The sequence below is a fragment of the Ciconia boyciana genome, chromosome 31 (genome assembly GCF_034638445.1).
Source record: "Ciconia boyciana chromosome 31, ASM3463844v1, whole genome shotgun sequence".
Taxonomy (NCBI): Eukaryota; Metazoa; Chordata; class Aves; order Ciconiiformes; family Ciconiidae; genus Ciconia; species Ciconia boyciana.
In genome coordinates, this window is record NC_132964.1 from 1,101,266 (window position 1) to 1,124,693 (window position 23,428).

The 23,428-nt window shown below is 54.0% G+C and overlaps 3 protein-coding genes across 3 annotated transcripts; 2 read left to right on the forward strand and 1 right to left on the reverse strand.

The window, feature by feature from the left end:
* The first annotated feature begins 631 nt into the window (after positions 1 to 631).
* LOC140645110 (C-type lectin domain family 4 member G-like) lies at positions 632 to 4,246 on the forward strand. Its single transcript, XM_072848328.1, has 9 exons — positions 632 to 731; positions 1,001 to 1,114; positions 1,303 to 1,401; positions 1,583 to 1,633; positions 1,740 to 1,829; positions 2,224 to 2,337; positions 2,429 to 2,580; positions 3,339 to 3,472; positions 4,114 to 4,246. The coding sequence occupies exons 1-9, from the start codon at positions 632 to 634 to the stop codon at positions 4,244 to 4,246; spliced, it is 987 nt and encodes a 328-aa protein (XP_072704429.1).
* Positions 4,247 to 5,274: 1,028 nt separating this feature from the next.
* On the forward strand, positions 5,275 to 9,559 carry LOC140645111 (C-type lectin domain family 17, member A-like). The gene is made up of 10 exons (XM_072848329.1): positions 5,275 to 5,350; positions 5,708 to 5,758; positions 6,331 to 6,450; positions 6,569 to 6,619; positions 6,728 to 6,853; positions 7,288 to 7,350; positions 8,061 to 8,150; positions 8,371 to 8,540; positions 8,991 to 9,100; positions 9,424 to 9,559. The coding sequence occupies exons 1-10, from the start codon at positions 5,275 to 5,277 to the stop codon at positions 9,557 to 9,559; spliced, it is 993 nt and encodes a 330-aa protein (XP_072704430.1).
* Positions 9,560 to 12,718: 3,159 nt separating this feature from the next.
* LOC140645163 (putative adhesion G protein-coupled receptor E4P) lies at positions 12,719 to 22,024 on the reverse strand. Its single transcript, XM_072848420.1, has 14 exons — positions 21,936 to 22,024; positions 21,665 to 21,741; positions 20,335 to 20,415; positions 19,108 to 19,261; positions 18,806 to 18,919; positions 18,535 to 18,704; positions 15,944 to 16,105; positions 15,618 to 15,818; positions 14,296 to 14,531; positions 14,063 to 14,129; positions 13,540 to 13,631; positions 13,267 to 13,435; positions 13,089 to 13,184; positions 12,719 to 12,847 (listed from the first exon to the last, which is right to left on the reverse strand). Exons 1-14 carry the CDS (start codon positions 21,982 to 21,984, stop codon positions 12,794 to 12,796), a joined length of 1,722 nt encoding a protein of 573 aa, XP_072704521.1. The 5' UTR covers positions 21,985 to 22,024; the 3' UTR covers positions 12,719 to 12,793.
* Between the last annotated feature and the right edge of the window lie 1,404 nt (positions 22,025 to 23,428).

Genomic DNA, 23,428 nt, shown 5'->3' on the forward strand with positions numbered 1-23,428 from the left:
AGTAGTGAGGGATGCTCAACTTTTGGCTGTGTTTGCTCTTTCTGGGGTCCTCTGTGAAATTCAGCTGAAATTGGTCAACGGTGAAGTTAGTCATTAGTTCTAACTTTCGTTTTCTGCGAAAGCAATCCAGGGGACGCCTGGCTTGAAGTCCTGAGGGCGTTTGGACAAGGAAAAGAATTTTCCGGAGAAGGAATGAAGGAAATGGTGCCCCAAAAAATGAGGATTTTCACAATGCTAAGTGTCTCGCATTAAAAATACAAGAAATTATCACAAGAACACTGAACAAAATGGTAAAGAATTCCCACCAAATCAAAAAAAGGGCAAAATTTAGGTGCTCACGTCAGAGAACGCGAGTTGCCGTTTCGGCATGAAGCCTCCAAAAACCATCTCCTCGGACAGGTGTCGGCCTTGTTTGAGGAGAACAGTGTTTTTTAACCACTTATTCTAAAAATCAACAGGGAAGGCGGCTGCCCAAATGCATCGGCTGCCCCAAAGCTCCTGAGTGCGCAGATTTTTATTTTCTAGGAAATTAGAATTACGAAACATGAGCGTTTCCTTCCCCCCCAGGATGTGATGATGCGTCTTCCCCACTGCATAAATTGCGGCATAAAATAAAGAAAAAGGATCAGAGATGTCACAAGGCGAAGGTGCCATCATCACCTATGAGAAATGGGATTTCGCTGAGGGGATGGAGTTGGAGAAGCAAGAGCAGAGGAAAGCGCCTAGAGGAGGTATTGGGGTGAGGGAACAGCTTTGGGGATCCAGAGACATGAAACTGGAAGGGTTTCAGCTCTTTCTCTGAAGTTATAGAGAAATTTTGATGCCTGGTTCCTCCGTTGGGTCACAATCTAGGAAAAAGAGGTTTGAGCATGGAGAACAGGGTGATGGAACCACTTGAGAGGTTGTTTTGGGGGGATCTCTCCTCTTTCTGCTCTTCTTTAAGAAAATATCTGTTGAGGGGGGAGTTATTTGGGGCCGCCTGGCCCCATTTCACCCCTAGTAGTGCCGTCCCTCCTAGCCTTGTCTCCGGAGAGAGCTGTCACGCTGCTGTACATGCTTCTGGCCCTCACCTTCGTGCTCTTCATGGCTCTCACCATCATAAATGTCCAGAGAGGTGAGTCCACTGCATGCCCCTTGCTCTGATCAGCCCCACTGAGCGCAGGGCGGGCAAGATTTGGGGGAAAACACCAGCGGATGGAGCAAAACGTGGCTCCAAGTTAGGATTGAAGGCCCTTTTGCAGCCTGCGAGCTCTCCAGGGCCAGATCCAGAGCGAAAGTGAGCACCCTCTTCCTCTCCCCCAGTATCCGCGGTGTGGGAGGCATTGGAACAAGCCCGGATACGGAGCGAGAACAGCCACATGACGGCGTGGCACAACCTCTCGGAGGTCCAGCACACCCTCGGTATGACATCTCGCCCCAAAATGGCTCCCTGGCACCTGCTGCACCCTTGATACCTGCACAGATTTTCCCCCCAGCGCTTCCGGGGTGCTTTCTCCAGCAAAAATTGAACCAAAGCAGCTTTCCATCAGGACAGAGATGGTCAGGACTTGTTTTGAGCTTTCTCCTCTTATTTTCCTCGTAGATAAACAGCTCTCTGGTGAGCTCAAGACGATTCACGGCCGACTTCTGAACGGTATGCCAAGGAAAAGGCGGTTTTGGCGAAGTATATGCAGAATCCCCAATACCAGCTGCGGGCACCAGCGGGACAGGGTCAAAAGTGGAGTTTTTCCTCCTTCCAGCATCGCAAGAAGTGGAGAACATGTGGTGGAAGATGATGCAGTGCAAAGCAGAGTGCGGGAAGGAGCTGTCGGATCGCCTCCGCGTCCTGGGTGAGAGCCTGATTTTCACGGAAAATCGTTAAATTCAGTGCTTCTCCTTGATTCCCAAAACACTCTGTATTGGGTAGATGCTCCAAAGATTCCTAAAATGTGCACTGAGAGCGCACGAAGACAATCTTAATGAGTTTGAGATATCATTAAGTAGAATATTAAATGAAAAAAGCCTTTCTCAGCCTGTTAAAAAACACAATAAAAAGCTCATTTAACGAAAGAGCTTTGAGGTTTTACTGCCTGAAGTTTAGAGAACGGTAACTCACACCAGGAAAAGACACAGCGAAAGCCACGGTGTAAATTGGGATGGAAAGGAGAAGGGGAAGGGAGATTAAAAAAGGGTTTTTTTAGGTCTTCGCGGCAGCTGAATTACCTTTTATTCTTTCCCTGGCAGAGGAAAGGGATGTGCTGGAGCCGGTGCTGCAGCAGCTGGCGGAGGTGAAGGAGGAGCAGAGCCGCGTGTTGGCACTCCTTGACACGGCACTGGAGGAGACACGCAACCTCTCAGGTGAGTGGTAGCAGTCGGGCTGAGCCAGCGGGCGTCCCCCCGCGCTCACCCACACGTTCTCCTTTTTTTTTTATTCCCCGTTTTCCCTCAGAAATTTTCTGCATGAGGTGTCCCACCGGCTGGCAGCAGTTCGCCAAAACCTGCTATTTCTTCTCCACCGCCGTCAAACCCTGGCAGGCTGCTAAAGAATCCTGCACCGACTTCAACGCCCATCTGGCCATCATTGACACCGAGCAGGAAAACGTAAGCTGAGAAATCCCGTAAAAAAGCAAAAAAGCCCCCAGATTTCATGAGTTTAGAGGAATATTAGACTCCAATTCCACAAATGGAAAGCTGGCGGTTAAGCACGGGTGACGCAAGACTGCCCACGGAGGCGGGAAAATGCAACTGGTTGACGTTCCCACTTGGTTCTGAAGTGATTTGGCCAAATCGGATGAATCTCCCCAAAATAACTGGCGTGATTTAAGCATTTTTTGGGAAAAGCCCGCGGGGGGCGGCTGCCCCTTCTGGGGTTTGTGTGAGCCCAAGGGACTCCCGGGGAGCGAGAGGTGCTCACCTGAGTTTGGGGTGCATGCGCCATGCCTCCATGGTGATCCTTCCTCGTGATCATTTAGAAATTATTAAAGTTATTTAGAAATTATTGAAGTTATAGAATGAATTACAGAAATATAACCCAAACTGTGCACAAATTAGCATTTCTATGCCAATTTAGACAATCCTTGCCTCCCATTCAGGAGGGTGCTTTCACCAACGTGGCTTTTAAAAAGTACCTTGGGTCTGAAAAAAGCTTCTTCTTCCAGATATTAGAAACTTCAGCACTTTTTTTCCATTTCTGACAGGAAATGTTGCATTTTTTTGTCACGCCTGTGGCACGTCACAGTTGTGCCCTGCAAGGGATGGGCTCCCCGACTGCCGGCGCTGGCCTTGGCGCCACTGAATCCCTTTGCCGTCGCCGCCTTCTTCCCCTCCTGATGCTTCTTTTTTTTCCTCCCCGTTTGCAGAAATTTCTGGCAAATCAGATCCTGGAGAATCGCGTGTTCTGGCTGGGCCTGACTGACATGCACAACGAAGGCGACTGGCAGTGGGTGGACGGCCGCTCCCTCTCTCTCTCGTACGTTTCTAGCCTCATCGGAAAGTAAATTGCCCCCCAAAATCAGCTGTGTTCTCCCTAGGCCCCTCTTTTTCCTCAAAAAAAAGTGCCGCACCCTCATTAGCGCACCCACCCACTCTGGTTAAGTGCTTAAAAAGCACAGAAATAAGTTTCGTGCTGCCACGGCACCTGAAAATGCCGGGTGGAGGGAAAGGTAAGAGGAGCCACCCTGCTGCGGGCAAGGTTTTGGCTTTTTCCCCCCAAATTCGCTTTGGTTTCAGGGCTGAAAACCCAGGTGGGAATGTGCAAGGAGCCACAGCGCCTGCTTGGTTCTCCCCCAGCTCGGTCGGTTCCCGACCGAGACCCTGCACCCTGAGTCAAAGGGGTTATTTCTAACGGATCTCCTCATTCTCAGGATTTTGGGAAAAACACTGCGATTGAAGCAGAGCTGTTTTCCTGCATTAAATGGGGGGAAAACGGGAAAAACACTGAAGTTGCATTGTTGCGTTAAATGAGGGGGAAAAGGGGTTTTTTTTGCACGGGGCTGTTGCCCTCCCCAGGGGATGCTGCGGGGCTGGTGTGCTCTCTGCCTGACTCCCCCCTACTTAAAAAAACAAACCCCTAAAACCCAACAAGTTCCCAAACAGAGAGCTTTCCACCCAAACCAGTGTGCCCTCCCCTGCCAGGGTCTGGAACAGTGGCGAACCCAACAATGTGGGCGACCACGGCGAGGACTGTGCCATGATCTACTCCAACGGCCACTGGAACGACGCTCCCTGTTCCAACGCCGAGGCCTGGATCTGCGAGCGCAGCTGCTAACGGTTTCCCCCTGACCGCCTGCTCACCTCCCTGGGGCTTAAAAATGGGGGAAAACCAGTAAAAACCCAGCAAAACCAATTGCAGAGTGAAAACACGAGGCTCTGGGTAAAAGAGGTGTCCAAAAATGGGTAGCCCCCTTCCCAAAAGCAGGGTGCGCTGCTTGGGGGTGGGCACAGCGCTGTGGTGGAGGGGTTAAACAGTTTGAGGGGGTCACTCCTTAGGGGGAAATGTAGAGATTTTTGGGGTGTTTGTTAAGATTTTGCGAGCCATTTACCTGTTATGCTGAGGCTAGACGTATTGCTTGCCGGTTAATCAGGAAACAAAATTAATAAATAAAGCGCTTCGATTGCGATTTGAACCAAAACTCACGTAAATCGAGTCGATGCGTCACCGAGGAGAGTCGGTGCGCACCTTTTTTCCCAGTGTTTAGGTTAAAAAAAAAAAACACAAAAAAGGGAAGAGAGACCAGTGAAGATGAGGCACGAGCATGTTTTCTGGGCGCGTATGCAAATCCCCAACTCGTGAGTGCTGAAGCGTGACACCTGTTTTGCCAAAAGCCCGTGCTGTCGGATTCCCCTCCCGGCATGGGCAGCGGCTCTGCTGGAAGATTTGGGCTTTCACCGGCGTGGTGTTTAACACCCATAGGTGCCACCGCGGCCATTTTATCTATAATCCCTAAAAAAACCCCAAACTTGTGCTGGGAGCTGCCTTCAAATTCCCGCTGGTGGCAGAGCTCCCACGGCATCACCGTTTCTCCCCCCTTAACAAACCTGTCATCCCCAAATTCACCGCATCCCACGATCCACCGAAAAGGCCTATTTTTGCGGTGGGAAAAGCGCAGTCTCAGCCTCATTTCGCCACCCATTTGCGTGTCACCGCCGCCCTGACACAGAGAAGGAACCGAAACTTCAGGGCCGAACCGCTGGCCAAAATGGGGTGCCGGAGGCGGCGAGGGGTGTGCCAGAGCGTGTGCCGAGGGGTTTAACTCCCTGCCGGGCGCCTGCGCGGCTACTCTCCCCAGCTAAAGCATGGCTCAGCAGGAAACCTACGGCAACTGGTTGGGTCCCCCACCGGTGCCCAACAAGCGGCTGGTGAGACAAGCAGGTAAAATTGGGGAGATCCCCCCTTTCTGGGTCCTGGGCATGTGTTTTTGGGGCCGGCGGGCGTCTCGCCGAAGCGCGTCAGTGTGCGAATACGCCAGCGGGGCACCGCTGTCGTAAGGAGCAGGGTGAAACGCCTTTGGGGTGCTCGGAGTCGTGCGGGTCCCGCTCTGTGCTCAAGAGTCCCTCAGTCTCCAGGTTTGGTCCCAATTTCAGGTGTAAACTCCACACCAGGCCTTAAAAAAAAAAAAAAAATCAACTTCCTCACTGGCGGCAACAGGGTTAGAAGAAGCGCTAGTGGTAGTTTTGAGGATCCTCCCCTTATCCTCAACGCTCTTTTCCTTTCCTTTTTTTTTGACAGGAATTTACTCTGTTGCTGGGAAAATGACACCCATGGGTGACTTCAGACCGGGTAAGTAATAATTTTTTCACTTTTTCAGGCTTTTTTTGTAGTGCAGATGGAAAGCAGAACTCCTTGAGGCACCACCCCAAGGCCGAACTAGGCTTTATTTTCAGCTTGGTTGGTCATACATGTCTCGCTACACACGGCGTTTCTCTCCGAATTTGGTTCCTACTGTCCAAAGAGATCAAATCACCCCAAAATATCCTGAAAGTCCACACTGGGGGGATTGAGAGGGAATTTATCACTCCATCCTCACTCTCGGAGCTGGCGTTTACACCTTGATGGGCTGAAATTCATCCCCTCCCGCCGCGGAGAGCTTCAAACTTCAGCAGAATTGCTTGGATTTGCAGCCGAGGGGAGAACTCGGCTCTGAAAGAACGGAGCAATGTTATATATAAAAATGATCAAATCTATATTGAGAAAAGGGTGTAAAAATCTTGCCGGAGGTGCTGCGGATTTACCAAAGGGGAAAGGAGAATTGCTTTTTTTTACGCTTTCCAAAGAATCCAGCTGATGGTTAACGGACAGGATTCCCAGTTGGCCTAAAATCCTGATTTTCAGCCATTTTTCCTCTCGTCTAGCGTCCCCGGACAGCTTTGAGGATGATTATGACGATGTGTCCATGTCGGAATCAGATCGTGGCCACAAGGCACCAGCGGCCAGTGAAGATCTGCAGAGCCAGAGGAGCAAAGGAGGCACAGGTAGCACCTACTTCCTCTCCCCACATCTCCTGTGCAGTTGAGGATCTCCACGGGGCAGGATTTGGCCCTAAAATGCCCCAAAAACATCCCCCAGTGACTCTTTCCTTCCTCCCAACAGGGGTTTACATCTTGGCGGGGAAACCAGCATCTCCAAATCCTTCCCAAAAGGGTGGGTCGCTCTTGACCGATGCCGCTATCCCGCAGTAGAGGCCTTGGCTGGATCCAGACCCGGGAAGCTGGGATTTCTCCCCAATTTCTTCCACGCTGCTCTCCGCAGGTGACCTGGGACCCAGAGGTGGCAGGGGACAGAGCCGCAGGATGACGTCGGTGGCCATCCTTTACGTCCTGGTAGCGCTGAGCTTCATCGCGTGGGTGCTGCTCTTCACGCTGGCCATGATGAAGCGTAAGTGTTCCCGGAAGGGTCCTCGCCGGGCCGGGAAGCAGCTGATTTGGTTAAAACACCCCCCCAAAAAATAGCATTGTCACTGTTAAAAATAACACGTGGCTTGTGCCCACGATGCTTTAAGTGTCCGTCCACGTGGAAAGCTAAACCGCAGCTAAAGCCCGTCCGTCATCACGATTTGGTTTTAATTCCACCTTGGTATGTGAATTTTAGGGTTTTATCACCAAATTGCCCCCAGTGAGCTACATCTGGGTGCTGCCTCCTTCTGCCTGCATCAGCAGCACTCCCCATTTGCTACAGGGTGTAAATCCAGAGTAAATCCACTCGGGAATTCCCTACTCGGCCCAAAAAAGCCATAAATTGGGCAAATTTAGATGCCGCTTGCGATTCCTTGCTATGATCCAGTCATGTTTTTTCTTTCATTTTCATTTCAGAGATGGAAATCATGGCGGAGTTAAAGCTCTTGAGGTCAAACTACTCGGAGAATCAAGCCAACGGTAGGTCCTCGGACTCACATCCCCGCGGTGAAGGTTAACGGCGGTTGGGAGACACTGATTTTTTGGTGTTTGCCTCTTTTCTGGCACCGGTTTTGCCTCTTGGTGTAAATTCAGGAAAAATTGAATTGTCTTTTCGAGCGGCTCCTGGCTCTGCTCCGTCTCTTAGTGAAGCAACACCAACTTCAACTGACTTTTTTCTGATTTCCACCGGGAATTACACTGGGGGTAACGGTGTAGATCAGACACCGACTGAGCTCATGCCCCAATCCCAAAGGAATTAGCCCCAAAAAGGTGCAAATAGGAGAAAATAATGGGATTTATCCTGATTAGGATCTTACTGGGGGGGAACTCTACCCCATTATCTCTGTTAAAGGTTATGGGAAGAGGAGGATGTAAATCCTACAGAAAATTCTGCAAAAGTCAAATATAATGGGCCAAATCCTTAAATGCTGCCAAATGAGTGATTAATTAAATTATATTATGGGTGATATTGCAGCAAAATGTCACCCAAAGAGAAAAATAACATGCAGCAAAGCTGGCGGACGGCGATGTAAGAGCTTTTGCAGCCCTGACTGAGATTTCTACATGCGGAAAAGTAATAAATTCTGGGGGGGAAGAGCTCAAGGTTTGGGTAAACCGAAGGGAGGGAAGCAGGAAAAAGTGGAGGGGCCGGGGCTGGCGGCGGTCGCTCACCCCACTGCGCTCCCCAGTGCGGCAGGGGCTGTTGGAGACGCAACAGGAACAGACGCGGATGCGGACCGGAATGCAGAAATACTACGAGGAATTGCAGGACATCGCAGGTAAAGCCGCGGTCTCCATCTTGATGGTCTCTCATCGTTGTGCACCAGGAGAGAAACCTCCTGGTTTTAGCCCAGAAAGACCACAGTGCTCTTAGGGATGGAAAATTTGGGTGATTTTTGCCAATTTTGAGATGTCACCCCGCCAGGGAAGCCATGGAGGTTTCCCCGGCAGAGAAAAACTGATTTTTGCCTGGGTTTGGGGGGTTTCTCATCCTTCCAGCACTGATCTGCAGATCCTTCCTGGACAGCAAGAAGTGCTCGGCCGGCTGGAAGGTCTTCGAGAAAAGCTGCTACTCCTTCTCGACGGAGAGGATGAGCTGGTCGGACGCGAAGGAGATCTGCGCCGACCAAGGCGCTCACCTGGTCATCGTCAACTCGGAGCCGGAGCAGGTCAGTTGGACGCTTGCGAGTGAAAAATAACCAGTTTCTCAGCTTACGCGGTGCCCAAAATACCCATTTTCTCGGAGAATTCCTACTCTGGCAAACACAGGCACTCTAAAAGCTCTTTTTTTGGGCTCAAATTAGCCAAGATTGGCCATTGGGCTCAGAGTTATTTGGAGGTGGAGAGAAGCGCCGATGGCCAAGCCGAGTCCAATCGACTATAACTTCCTGGTTTTAGGAAAAAGTGCTAAAAATGGAGCAAAAAAGGTCAACGTCTCCTTTCCGGAGTGCTGTGTAGGCACTTTGTTTTAATCCATCCAAATCATTCACTATTTACCAAAAAACACTGCTCAGATATTGTGGCGATGACCTCACCTTAATTGCCAAAAGCCTCGAAATGCTCCATAGTCCACCGGAATTACTGTTTTGGGGCTGTTTTAACCAATTCTGCTTTTCTAGAATTTCCTGAAGGACAATATTAACAGCAGCAGCACGTACTGGCTGGGAGTGACGGATCAGCTGGAGGAAGGCACCTGGGTCTGGACTAATGGCGATCGTACAAGTATTAGGTAAAAATTCCCTCCGGGGATTCCCCCAAACCAGAAAATAATCAGAAAATACATGGAAAAAGGTGAAGTTGACCCACTGAAACTTTGTTTTTGGGTAGTTTTACGGAAGTCAAAGGGTTTACCTTGGAAAAATGGTATTATCGGAGTGTTTTCTTGCTGGTGGTAAAAAATAAAAAGAAAAGGAGCTTTTTAGTGGTTTCCTTCCCTCGAAATGCAAGTTTTACCTCTGCTTGAGAGAGCTCCGCTGCCCTGGGGCTCGTTTTTATTTCTTTATTATTTTTCTCTTTTCCTTTTTCTCCTTCTTTTCCTCCTTCTTTCTCCAGCTACTGGAACACGTGGAAGGAGAACAAAGACAAGGACCAGAAGGACTGCGGCAGCATCGGACCCGACGGCATCTGGAAAGATGACAGATGCTCCCACTCCAACCACTGGATTTGTGAAAAGTCCTGGAATTGCTGACTTCAGCATTAATTTCTTCCTCTTTCCAGACAATTTCCAAAAAAAAAAAAGTACATTTCAAACTTTCCACTCGGGAGCTGGATGACCTCACGCAGCTCCGGGGGTATCCGGAGGTTCCACGCTCTCATTTTTTGCCTATGGGATGTGCAAATCCCCAAAAAAATTTTAAAAAAAAAATCAGTAAAATCCGTGTGACCCCCAACCTTGCAAGCTAGCCCACAAACCATGAAAAAAAAGGGATTTTCAGTTAAATAACTACTGTAAAATGGTTAAAAACCCACTCACCAGCACAAAAACGGCCCTGTTTCTCAGCGGCGCTGAATTTCTCCTTTCCCCCCACAGCTCTGCTGCCATGTCGTGGTTCCTGCTTACCTCTCAGAAAAGACAATTTCAGTAAAATCCTAGGGTTTTTCCCCACTTTCCAAAGACTTTTTGCCATATTTATCCTTCCCTCCCCCAGGCGCCAGCCCCCGTCTGTGCCCCGCAGCCAAAAAAACGCCCCAAACCCCAATTCTGCTCACTTGTACATCTCTTAATTCAACACATTATCACCCAATAAAACTTATATTTTTTTTTTCCTAAGAAATGCAGCATGTACTGTTTCGTCTTTTTTTTTTTTTTTTCCCCCAAATAAATAAAATGGCCCCGGCAGATTTATCCCGATGGCTGAAAATTTCTGGAATCGAAGGAATCCTGTTAAAACCGTGGTGTGATGTTAACGCTTGTTTTTTTTTTTAAAGGGTTAGAAGCTAAAAAAAAAATAATTGATGTTTTGGGGGAATTTATACATTATCGATCAGCAGAAATGCAATGATTCGTTACAGGTAACAAAATTCCTTCTGCGGGTTGAAAATTAACCATGGGAGCTCCCTCCCCTGTCTGAAAATTAGGAAATTTGAGGCTGGCTTGAGCAATTTGCTGTAAAATCAATAAAAAAAGGACCCGTGGCAGAAAGTGAAACTGGTTTTAGGCTGGTTTGGGCCGTTTTTCAACAACGACAACAAAAAGAATCGACCGGTGGCAGAGCTGGCGCGAAGAGACGCTTCTGCCCTCAATAAAAATTGGGTAATTTAACCAAAATACCCATTTCTAGCAGGGAAATGGGCTGGGAGGGGGGTAGTCCCTGCTTACGTGGGCATCATTGGATCTGCAGGCTCTGGTGATGGAGACTGGGGGTTACTGGGAGCACTGGGGAACTAGGCCGGGGGGATACTGGGAGAGTACTGGAAACATGGACTAGGGGTTACTGGGAAGGCTCTGGGAGCTCTGGGGCTGGGGAGGGTACTGGGAACACTGGAAGGACTGGGCTGGGAGGTACTTGGAGGGCAATGGGCGGCTACTGGGAGCACTGGGAGTACTGGGCAAACACTGGGAGCACTGGGGCAGGGAGACAGCCCAGTCCCAGCACTTTGGGGGGTGGGTACTGGGAGCACTGGGAGCACTGGGGCAGGGACACAGCCCAGTCCCAGCACTGGCGGTTACTGGGAGCACTGGGGCAGGGACGCAGCCCAGTCCCAGCACTGGCAGTTACTGGGAGCACTGGGGCAGGGACACAGCCCAGTCCCAGCACTGGGGGGTACTGGGAGGGCACTGGAGGTGGGGGCGAGTGCCCAGGGCCCCCCAAAGCCGCGATCCCCCCCTCACCTCTCCTCAGCCTCCTTCGACGCCCCATTGGCTGAGCCGGGCTGCCCATCTCAGTTCACAGCCAACCACCACCTTATCTGTGCTCCGGGGGGCGGGTTTTCCCCTTAGCACCGCCTCCTAGGGCCACCGCTGCCCATTGGCTGGCACCACCGCCATTCAGCCTACCCCACCGCACAATCCCGGCCCTCTGCTCCCGCCTCCTGGCACCACCTCACACCAATCAACCATCTCTCTGGTACTTGGGGGCGGGAAGACACACACTCAGCACCATTGGCTACCAGGCCCTGTCAATCAAGAGCCGGCGGGAAGCTAATTGGCTTCTGGGGGAAGGGAGGCAGGGCTTGACTGGCTCAAGACCCCACCCCCTCCGGTCTCTGTGCCTGGGGGGTGGGTGGGGAGGCCACGCCCTCCCGTGGAGTGGGCCCAGGCACCCGGGCCCCCTCCCCAGACCCCCAAGTGGATCCGGGCCCCCTCCCCGGCCCCCCAAGTGGACCCAGGCGTCCCCCCGCCCCGACCGCATCCAGCCCGACTCCTCGGGGACAAGCCACATGCCTTTAATCAGCTTTTTTCAACCCAAAAAAACCCGCCGGAGCCACGGGGCGAAGGCGGCCGGAAGAGGCCAGAAACGGAGCGATCCTGGGGGAAAACACGCCGGAAATGGGTTGTTCTGCAGGAAAATGCCGGAAATTGGGCGATCGTGGAGAGAAGCAGCTGGAAAAAAGGGGGCAAAACTGCTGGAAAAATGCTGGAAACGGGTCGTTGCGTGGAAAAATGCTGGAAATTGGTAATTCTGTGGAAAAATGCTGGAAATGGGTCAAGCGTTGGGGGAAAAATGCTGAAAATTAGTTGATCCTTGGAGAGAATGGTGGAAACGGGTCAAATCTGCAGGAAAAATGCTGGGAAACGGGATGTTCCACGGAAAAAAATGATAGAAACTGGTCGTTTCTTAGAGAAAATGGTAGAAACGGGTCAAATCTGCAGGAAAAATGCTGGAAACGGGATGTTCCACGGAAAAGTGCTGGAGATGGCTCAGTCTTGGGGGAAAACGCTGGAAATTGGTCATTTCTTGAAGAAAATGCTGGAAATGGGTCAAATCCGCAGGAAAAATGCTGGAAACAGGTCGTTCTGCAGAAAAATGCTGGAAATCGGTTGTTCTGTGGGGAAAATGCTGGAAACGGGTCGGGTCTGCAGGAAAAATGCTGGAAAATGGTCATTTAACAGGAAAATGCAGGAAATCGTTCAGTCCTGGGGGGAAGCAGCTGGATACAGATTGATTCTAGCGGAAAATGCTGGAAATCGGTCGTTTCTTGGGGAAAATTCTGGAAAATGGGTCAGATATGTGGGAAAAATGCTGTAAATGGGTTGTTCTGCAGGAAAATGCTGGAAACAGGTCGGACCTGTGGGGAAAATGCTAAAAACAGGTTGTTCTGCAGGAGAAAGAATGCTGGAAATAGGTCAAATCAGCAGGAAAACTGGGAAAATGGGTTGGATCTGCAGGAAATAGCCTGGAAATGGGTCGGATGTGCCGGAAAACTGCTGGAAATGGGTTGGATGTGCCGGAAATGGGTCGGCCCTGGGGGGCACCCGCTCTCACTTCTCCCACGTGCAGCCCTCGGTGCTGTGGCTGTGCGGCTTCTCCGCTTCCTGGGGGAGAAAAGGGGCCAACACTGGGGTGAAACGAGGACAAAATGGGGCAAAAAATGGGGCAGAGGTTCTGGTGGTTTCTTGCCAGACCCCCAAGCACCCTGGGGGGACGCAGGGGTCCAGGCAGCCTCCCCCGTGCCACCCCTGGCCCCCAACCTTCTTTTGGTGGCAAGCAGAGGACCCAGATGTTTCGGTGCCCACCCAGCACCCCACAGGGACCCAGATGTTGAGTTGCCCTTACCGTGACATAGGTGACATGTATCTCGGTGGTGGGCATCTCCTGGGGGTGCGCTCGTCGCGCCAGCGCCCTAAACCAGCACTGGTACTGCTCCGTCACCTGAGGACGGGACCCACAGTTGTGTCCCGAGTGTCCCCGTCCCCTCCCACACGCCCCACGCCTGGGTCCCCTCCCATGGTACCTGGCGGTTGAGGATGCAGTGCACAAGGAAGATGAAGGCTCCCTGCAGGCTGTTGATGATGGTGAAGATGAAGGCCACCACTATATTGTCCCCCTGTGCCTGCAGCAAGCCCAGACCCCACGTGCAGCCCAGGATACAGATGTGCGCCAGCGCCTTGAACGTCATCAGCCTGACGGAACACTCATTTTGTTCTTTTTTCACCCAAAACCCATCCAGATGCTCTTCCTCCTCCCCAAAAAACCCAACACCCTTCCCACTGATGCAAAAACCCACCGGGTGTTTTTTAGGGCCGTGACATCAGCATTGAGGGAGGAGAGTTTGTCCCGCAGTGTCCAGAGGGTGGTGAGAAAAAATATCAAATTAGCCTGTGCAGAAAGTGAAAAAACATCATTTTCCAAGACGGGGTCCGCGGGGTGGAAATTTGGGGTGGAAAAGGGTCAATGGTGCAAAACCATGCACCGTGGCATGACCTTCACCGAGCACACCCAGCCTGTGGAATGTTTCCTTAATACAGTCCTTAAATATACATGTGAATTTGTTCTTTTTATGCAGATCTCTAAAATTCCTCAATTCGGGGTCTATGAAGGAAGAGCCGTGGCCACACTCATAAATTTGGGGTGGAAAAGGGGCCAATGGTACAAAAAACCATCATTAATGCACCGTGGTGCGACCTCTGCTGAGTGCACCCCGCCCGTGGGGCGTTTGCTTAATACTGTTCTTAAAGGTAAGTCTAAATTTGCTCTTTTTTTCTCCCAATTTTCCCCCCTCCGCCTCCTTTCAGCAGCAAGACACCCACCAGGATGATGACACAGACGGGACCGATGAAACTCCAGATGAAGCCTCCGTCTGTGCTCAACCAGCAGCTAAAAAGGGAGAAAAAGGGTTTGGTGATTTTGGTGGCATGAAAATACCCGTGTCTGGATGCCGTGGCATCTTTTTTTGGGGTGATTTAGGCAAAACGCCTGATGGTCTCCATTGATGATCCCACCCCGCTTGGTTGACCCCAGCCTGGGTGTTGGTGGGACTCACTGGTGCTGAGTGCTGTAGCCCTTGGGGTGGACGGCGGCAGAGATGGCCACTATGATGGCTGGCGTGCCGTAGCCCACGGGGTAGATGTATCTTTTCCTGAAGCGACTGGCGCTGGTGTAGTTGAGGACACGCAGGTTCCTGACGGTGAGGAAGAGATGCAAACCCTCCAGGAACATCCAGGCAAAGCAGGCAAGGAAGAGGTAGTGGAGGAAGCCTGCCGTGATGGGGCACGCCAGCTGGATGGGGGACACCAAGGCCATGCTGGGCTCCCCATTGTCACCACAGTGTGGCCTGGGGAGGTGGTGGCATCTCCAGCACTTGGAGATGTTCCACACACCCCAGCATGGCCTCAAGGAACCTTAAGGAGGTGGAGATGCTTCGGGCTAGGGGCAGACCAGAGACATCCAAACGTCTCTTCCAAGCTGAGCTGTCCCATAATTCAGTTGGCTCCACCCACCCAGAGGAAGAAGGGACCCAAGAGCCTTGAGGAACCCCAACTGGGTGGACCTGCTTTGAGTTGGGGTTGGTCTGGAGACCTCCAAACATCCCGTTCAACCTTGGTTATCCTGTAATTCAGGTGCTTTCACTCACCTGAGAGAGATGGGACCCAACAACTCTGAGGAGCCTCAACTAGTTGGACCCACTTTGAGTGGAGATCGGTCTGGAGACCTCCAAACATCCCGTTCAACCTCATTTATCCTGTAATTCAAGTGCTGACACCCACCCAGAGCAAGAAGGGAACAAACAACCTTGAAGAACCTCAGCTAATTGGACTTGCTTTGAGTTGGGCTTGGACCAAACCTTCCAACCTCAATTATTCCATAAGCCAGGTGCTTGCACCCACCCAGCATGAGATGGGACCCCAGCAGAAGGTCTGCTGGAGCTATTAGGGTAGAAGCTACAGCCAAGAGCCATGGTCCTAGGTCCTTTTCCCCACACGCTCCCCAAGGACCTTAAGGAGGTCCTGGGGAGCTTGAGGAGGCCCCAAAGACCTTGTGGAGACCCAGAGGGGCAAAATGAGATGCTGAGGAGCCCCCCATGGCCACAAGATGGTCAAGGAGACCCTGAGGATACCTGTGGAGACCCCAAGGAGCTCAAGGAGCCCCTGAAGGCAACCCTGAGGAGCCTGTGGAGACCCAAGGAGCTCAAAGAGACCCTGAGGAGCCCCTGAAGGCCCCAGGATGCTCAAGGAGACCCCAAGGAGCTCAAGGAGCCCCTGAAGGCAACCCTGAGGAGCCTGTGGAGACCCAAGGAGCTCAAAGAGACCCTGAGGAGCCCCTGAAGGCCCCAGGATGCTCAAGGAGACCCCAAGGAGCCCATACCTTGTTGTAAGCGGGGTCCATGGCCGTGGTCACGAGGAAGAGGACTTGGGCAGCGAAGAGGCAGATGCTGAGCTGGAGGTGGAGGGTGACGCTGACGCTCCAGAGCGAGCGGCACAGGAGGAAGGTGATGATGGCAAGGAATAGGCAGACCAGCGACACCGACATCCCCACGTAGGTCACCACCGTCAGTGCGAAGCTGTCCTGTGGGTGACGTCACACGCATGACATCACGCGAGTCCCATCGGGCGCACGGCCACACGCAACCGTTTGGGAAGGAAGAAGACGCCCCCAAAATGGGTATTTTAAGGGTGCAGACGGGCCCTTACCTTGATGGGGTGGATGGCCATGAGGATGGCAAAGGTGGAGAAGTGGGTGCAGGCGCAGATGGAATGGGAGGTGTCACCCCCCACGCGTTTGCAGCCCGTGGTCGTCCACTGGCCTCCGGTGCCCGCTGTCTGCCAGGACACGCAGCGCAGCTCCTTGCCCACCTGCTGAGCATGGCCCGCTCGAGGCATTTCCCACGGCCCCGGGGAGGGGCTGCATCGCCCCTTCCCACCGCCGGTTTGGGTGCGGAACGGGGCGGGGATGTGCCGAGCTTGAATTTGCACCGAGACAGGGATGCACCAGCCCCAGATTTGCCCAGGATCCAAATTTGCACCAGGATTGGGATGCACTGAATCCAGATTTGCACCGTGATGGGGATGCACCGACCCCGGATTTGCACAGGATCCAGGTTTGCACCGTGATAAGGACACGCTGACCCCGAATTTGCACGGAATCCAAAATTCCCCCAGGATAGAGATGCACCGAAACCAAATTTGCACCGAGACAGGGATGCACCAGCCCCAGATTTGCCCAGGATCCAAATTTGTACCAGGATTGGGATGCACCAATCCCAAGTTTGCACTGAGATGGGGATGCAGCAACCCCAAATTTGCACGGGATCTGGATTTGCACCAGGTTGGGGATGCACCGACCCTGAATTTGCACAGGATATGGATTTCCGCCAGGATAGAGATTCACCAAAACCAAAGCTGGACCGAGACAGGGATGCACCAACCCCAAATTTGCACAGGATCCAAATTTGCACCAGGACAGGGATGCATCAGATCCAAATTTGCACCGGGATGGGAATGCCCTGAATCCCAGTTTGCACTGGATCCAAATTTGCACCACCATGGGGATGAGCTGAATCTTGCACCTGGACAGGGATGCACCAAATTCGAATTGGCACCAGGGTGAGGAGGCACCGAATCCAAATTTGCATCAGGGTGGGGATGCACCAACCCCGAATTTGCATCAGGGCAAGGATGCGTGGACCTGAATTTGCACAGGATCCAGATTTGCATTGGGATGGGGACGCACCAAATCTGAATTTGTATCAGGATCCAGATTTGTACCAAGACAGGGATGCCCCAAATCCAAATTTGCACCGGAACAGGGATGCACCGACCCCAAATTTGCACCGGAACAGGGATTCACCGACCCCAAATTTGCACAGGAGCCAAATTTGTGCCAGAACAGGGATGCACCGACCCCAAATTTGCACAGGAGCCAAATTTGTGCCAGAACAGGGATGCACCGACCCCAAATTTGCACCGGAACAGGGATTCACTGATCCCAAATTTGCACAGGAGCCAAATTTGCACCGGAACAGGGATGCACCGACCCCAAATTTGCACCGGAACAGGGATTCTCAACCCCAAATTTGCACAGGAGCCAAATTTGCACCGGAACAGGGATTCACCGACCCCAAATTTGCACAGGAGCCAAATTTGTGCCAGAACAGGGATGCACCGACCCCAAATTTGCACTGGAACAGGGATTCACAACCCCAAATTTGCACAGGAGCCAAATTTGTGCCAGAACAGGGATTCACAACCCCAAATTTGCACAGGAGCCAAATTTGCACCGGAACAGGGATGCACCGACCCCAAATTTGCACCGGAACAGGGATGCACTGACCCCAAATTTGCACCGGAACAGGGATTCACTGATCCCAAATTTGCACAGGAGCCAAATTTGCACCGGAACAGGGATTCACCGACCCCAAATTTGCACAGGAGCCAAATTTGTGCCAGAACAGGGATTCACCGACCCCAAATTTGCACAGGAGCCAAATTTGTGCCAGAACAGGGATGCACCGACCCCAAATTTGCACTGGAACAGGGATTCACAACCCCAAATTTGCACAGGAGCCAAATTTGTGCCAGAACAGGGATTCACAACCCCAAATTTGCACAGGAGCCAAATTTGCACCGGAACAGGGATTCACCGACCCCAAATTTGCACAGGAGCCAAATTTGTGCCAGAACAGGGATGCACCGACCCCAAATTTGCACTGGAACAGGGATTCACAACCCCAAATTTGCACAGGAGCCAAATTTGTGCCAGAACAGGGATTCACAACCCCAAATTTGCACAGGAGCCAAATTTGCACCGGAACAGGGATGCACTGACCCCAAATTTGCACCGGAACAGGGATTCGCCGACCCCAAATTTGCACAGGAGCCAAATTTGTGCCAGAACAGGGATTCACAACCCCAAATTTGCACAGGAGCCAAATTTGCACCGGAACAGGGATGCACCGACCCCAAATTTGCACCGGAACAGGGATGCACTGACCCCAAATTTGCACCGGAACAGGGATTCGCCGACCCCAAATTTGCACAGGAGCCAAATTTGTGCCAGAACAGGGATGCACCGACCCCAAATGTGCCCCGGGATAGGGATTCACCCCAAAATTCACCAGCACCGTGCTCCAAATTTGCGCCGTGGTGATGCCCGTTGCCAACCCCACCATTATTTGGTCCAACGCGCTTGATGCAACCCTGTTGTGCCTCCTCGTGTAAATCCCCAGCCCGGGCCGCCCCCAGCAGCCCCCTCCCAAACCCCAGCGCAGCCCCCCAGCACCCACCCAGGTGTGCTGCAGGGTGATGTTGAAGGGGACATTGAAGGTGACGCCGGGTTTCCCCGTGGTGCCGCCGACCACGTTGGAGTTGAGCTTTTCCTTGGGCGGCAGGTTCGTGATGCCGTCCAGCAACTGGTGTCCATTCTCGTAGACGATGAAGGCCACCACGTGCTTGCCTGCCCGGAGAACTGGGTCAAAAACCACCCCCAAAATACCAAATTTGCGGGGTTTTTTTTTTGAGCTTTTTGGTTTTTTTGCAGCGGCACGGCGGCCGTACCTGTCTTGGTATTGTTCAACACCTCACGGCATACGATGGTCAGGTTCTCCTTGCCCACTGCCAGCACCAGCGTGTCCTGGGAGCAGTTGTCATGCACCACCTCCACCGTGGCATCTGATTTGGGGTGAAAAAAAGGCCTTTTTGGGGTTTTTTACCTGCCCGGGGTGCCATTTTGCTCTTGCAGAGCTCGGGGGAGAGATGCAGTGATGCCACCAAGCTGGTTCTTGGGGCACTGCAGTAGTTTTGGGGGTGTCGCAAGGATTCGGGGGGGGTCTCGTGGGCACCCATGGGTGCTGGCGTACTCATGATGGTGGTGCTGAAGTTTTGGGGGCCAGAGCCGGGGCCTTTGAGGGCCGCCTGCACCACGAGGGCTTCGGTGCTCTGCAGCAGCAGCTTGGTGGCGGTGGGTTGGTGGTGATTCTTGGATGCGTCCGTCCACAGGTTCCCCAGCACAGTCTGGGGGGGCACACGCGTGTGTCAGGGCACACGCGTGTGTCAGGGGTGTGTGTGGGTGCACACGGGGGAGGGTGGTGCGGGGGACGGAGACGCGGGGGATGGATGCACACAGGATGGACACGTGTAGGGGTGCACACACGTATGGGGTGCACATGGGATGGACATGTGTGGGGTGCACACATGTATGGGGTACACATGGGATGGACATGTGTGGGGTGCACACATGTATGGGGTACACATGGGATGGACATGTGTGGAGTGCACACATGTACAGGGGTGCACACGGGATGGACATGTGTGGAGTGCACACATGTACAGGGGTGCACACGGGATGGACATGTGTGGGGTGCACACATGTATGGGGTGCACATGGGATGGACATGCATGGGGTGCACACATGTACAGGGGTGCACACGGGATGGACATGCGTGGGGTGCACATGGGATGGACACATGTAGGGGTGCACACATGTACGGGGTGCACATGGGATGGACATGTGTGGAGTGCACACATGTACAGGGGTGCACACGGGATGGACATGTGTGGGGTGCACACATGTATGGGGTGCACACATGTACAGGGGTGCACACGGGATGGACATGCGTGGGGTGCACACATGTACGGGGTGCACATGGGATGGACATGTGTGGGGTGCACACATGTACAGGGGTGCACATGGGACAGACATGTATGGGGTGCACACATGTACGGGGAGTGTACACAGGATGGACATGCATGGGGTGCACATGGGATGGACACATGTAGGGGTGCACACATGTACGGGGTGCACATGGGATGGACATGTGTGGAGGACACATGTGGAGAGGATGCACATGTGTAGGGGCTGGACACGGGGTTGCACGCACAGGTAGGGGATGGACATGGGATGCACATATGTGGGGTTGGACACGGGGTTGCACACGTGTAGGGACTGGGCATGGGGTTGTCCATGGGAATGCGCCCATCTATAGGGGATGGAGACGGGACGCACACGTGCAGGGGCTGCACACGGGACACATGGACACACAGACATGCCCAGCCCTGGCACACGCGTGTGCCCAGCCCCGCGTCACCTGCAGCTCCTGCTTCGTGGGCTGGGTGCAGGCGGCCTCCAGCTGCTTCCGCGTGTTCTCCAGCTGGGTGCAGTTGGGGGTCTGGGGTGCAGGGGGGGTCGGCATCGTCCCGCACCCCCCGGGTGTCTGTCTGTCTGTCCTTCCCTCCCTGCCTCCAGCCCACCGTCCTCCATCCATCCGTCCCTCCGTCCCTCCCTCCGTCCCACCACCCTCCATCCATCCGTCCGTCCGTCCCTCCCTCCATCCGTCCGTCCCTCCGTCCCTCCCTCCATCCCTCCCTCCCACCACCCTCCATCCATCCGTCCCTCTGTCCCTCCCTCCATCCATCCATCCGTCCCTCCGTCCCACCACCCTCCCTCCATCCGTCCGTCCCTCCGTCCCTCCCTCCCACCACCCTCCATCCGTCCGTCCCTCTGTCCCTCCCTCCATCCATCCGTCCGTCCGTCCCTCCCTCCATCCGTCCGTCCCTCCGTCCCTCCCTCCATCCCTCCATCCCACCACCCTCCATCCATCCGTCCCTCTGTCCCTCCCTCCCTCCATCCGTCCGTCCCTCCGTCCCACCATCCTCCATCCATCCGTCCCTCCATCCTCCATCCATCCGTCCCTCCATCCCTCCCTCCATCCATCCGTCCCTCTGTCCCACCATCCTCCATCTGTCCCTCCGTCCCACCACCCTCCATCCATCCGTCCCTCCGTCCCTCCCTCCATCCATCCGTCCGTCCCTCCATCCCACCATCCTCCATCCATCCGTCCCTCCATCCCTCCCTCCCTCCATCCATCCATCTGTCCCTCCGTCCCACCATCCTCCATCTGTCCCTCTGTCCCACCATCCTCCATCCATCTGTCCCTCCGTCCCTCCCTCCGTCCATCCATCCGTCCCTCCATCCATCCGTCCCTCCATCCATCCGTCCCTCCATCCCTCCCTCTGTCCATCTGCCTGTCCCTCCACCCCTCCCTCCATCTGTCCGTTTGTCTGTCCGTCCCTCCCTTCCATCCCTTGCTCTGACCACCTCTCTCTTCCTCCCTCCCTCTGTCCATCTGCCTGTCCCTCCATCCCTCCCTCTGTCCCTCCGTCTGTCTGTCCCTCCGTCTGTCTGTCCCTCCAGCCGTCCCTCTGTCTGTCCCTCCCTCCGTCCCTTCGACCCTCCATCTGTCCCTCCCTCCATCTGTCCTTCCATCTCTCCAACCCTCTGTCCCTCCACATCTCCCTCTGTCCATCCCTCCCTCCATCCCTTCCTCCCTCCGTCTGTCCATCCGTCTGTCCATCCGTCTGTCCATCCGTCTGTCCCCCCTCTTTGTTCCCACCCCCTCTTGCCCCCCCCCCCCCCACCTTGAGGTCCTTGCACGCCTTCATGGCCTCCTCCAGGACGGGGATGTTACAGGTGGACTTTGGTTTGGGGCCAAATGCTGCCAATTTGGGTCAGTTTGGGGCCTCTCAGGGAGGGGGGTGCCCCATCCTCCCCCCGCCTGTGCGGCTCAGGGGGGGACTCAGCACCCCCAGAATGGGGGGAAAACAGGGAGTAAAGGGTTAAAAAGGGGGGGGATAAAGGATTAAAGAGGATAAAGGGGGGATGGTAAAAGTGGGGTGTTTGCCCCCTTACCCTGGCAGGTGATGGTGGAGGACTTTTGGTAGAGGGGGGTGGGGGCCATGCCGGGGGGGCACCCACAAACCCAGGGTCCATCCCAGGACCTCGTGGTTTGCTCATGCAGGCAGCAGCTGCTGGTGGAGCAGGAGTGGGGGCCACACTTCGCTGCAGGAGACATGGCGGGGGGGACGGGGACGGGACACACATTGGAGGGGACATGGGGAACGGCCCCCGAGGGTGGGGACGGGCCCAGGGCTGAGCCTGACACCCCCACCCCCGCCCCGATCCCCTTCTGTGACCTCCAGATTCCTCCCAGCCCCCCCTAACCCCTTACAGCCCCCCCCAACTCACCTGTGTCATTGCCCTCGGTGGGGGGGAGGTGGCTCAGGAGGTGGCACAGCACTGGGGGACACAGGGGACATCAGCACCCCAGCATCCCCCCCGAGGAGTGACCCCCCAGGATCAACTCCCCCATAGGGCTCAAACCCCACTTCTGGGGGTCAAACCCCATTATCAGTGCTCAAAATCCCCTTTTGGGGGTCAAACCTTTATTTTTGGGGCTCGATCCCCCCTTTTGGGGCTCGTTCTTCCCCCATCAGGGCTCAACTCTCCCCTTTTGGGGTTAAACACCCCCTTTTTGGGCTCCATGCCCGCACCCGGACTCAAACCCCTCCTTTTGGGGGCTCATTCTTCCCCCATCAGGGCTTACTCCCTCTTTTGGGGGCTAAACACCCCCTTTTTCGGGCTCCATACCCCAATCAAGGCTCAAAACCTTCTTTGGGGGGTCAAATCCCACCTTTTGGGGTACATCCTACCCATACGAGAGTTCAGAACCCCCTTTTTGGGGCTCCCACCCGCCCTCAAAGCTCAAAGCCTTCTTTTGAGTGCTCCCCACCCCCGCCCCAGGTGTCAAAACCCCCTTTTGGGGATCAACTCCCCCTTTTTGGGGCTCAGCCCTCCCCCATCAGGGCTCAAACTCTTCTTTTTGGGGCTCAAGACCCCATTTTGGGGGCTCAACCTCCACCCCCCAGGCTCAAACTCATCATTTAGGGGCTCAACCCCCCCTTTCAGGGCTTGACACCCCCCTCCCAGCTCCAGAAGCCCCATTTTGGGGCGATTTCAGGCCATTTTGGGCTGCTTTGCACTGCAGCTCTTACAGCCCCAACCTACTTCCGTCTCTGGCTCAGTTTCCCTTTTCCCATTTCCCTCTGTTTCACACCAAAATCCCCACCAGGAGGGGAGGGGACGCGACTCACCCCAGAGACGGGCGGCGAGGGGGGCGCACCCCATGACAGGAGACAGGACAGGGGACACAGTGGCCCCACGGCGCAAGTGGCAGAGGGGAAGTGGCACTGAACAGCCCCAAAACCACCGAACAGCCCCACAAACCGCTTCCCCCCCCCACCCCCCCCCGGTGTGAACTGAGGCCTGCTCATGGCACGTCGCCGCAGTGATGGAGCTCCCCCGCCCGGAAGCCTGCATCCCTTCTTGGAGATGTTGACCCCAAG

Coding starts and splice junctions, on each gene's coding strand:
- LOC140645163 (XM_072848420.1), bottom strand. CDS start 21,984: ATGGCCCCCACCCCCCTCTACCAAAAGTCCTCCACCATCACCTGCCAG. Junction 15,819..15,943: donor TGGCCATCCACCCCATCAAG/GTAAGGGCCCGT, acceptor CGTCACCCACAG/GACAGCTTCGCACTGACGGT. Junction 13,185..13,266: donor ACTGCATCCTCAACCGCCAG/GTACCATGGGAG, acceptor TCCCGTCCTCAG/GTGACGGAGCAGTACCAGTG.
- LOC140645111 (XM_072848329.1), top strand. CDS start 5,275: ATGGCTCAGCAGGAAACCTACGGCAACTGGTTGGGTCCCCCACCGGTG. Junction 6,620..6,727: donor TCCAAATCCTTCCCAAAAGG/GTGGGTCGCTCT, acceptor TGCTCTCCGCAG/GTGACCTGGGACCCAGAGGT. Junction 8,541..8,990: donor TCAACTCGGAGCCGGAGCAG/GTCAGTTGGACG, acceptor CTGCTTTTCTAG/AATTTCCTGAAGGACAATAT.
- LOC140645110 (XM_072848328.1), top strand. CDS start 632: ATGTCACAAGGCGAAGGTGCCATCATCACCTATGAGAAATGGGATTTC. Junction 1,830..2,223: donor GGATCGCCTCCGCGTCCTGG/GTGAGAGCCTGA, acceptor TTTCCCTGGCAG/AGGAAAGGGATGTGCTGGAG. Junction 2,581..3,338: donor TTGACACCGAGCAGGAAAAC/GTAAGCTGAGAA, acceptor CCCCGTTTGCAG/AAATTTCTGGCAAATCAGAT.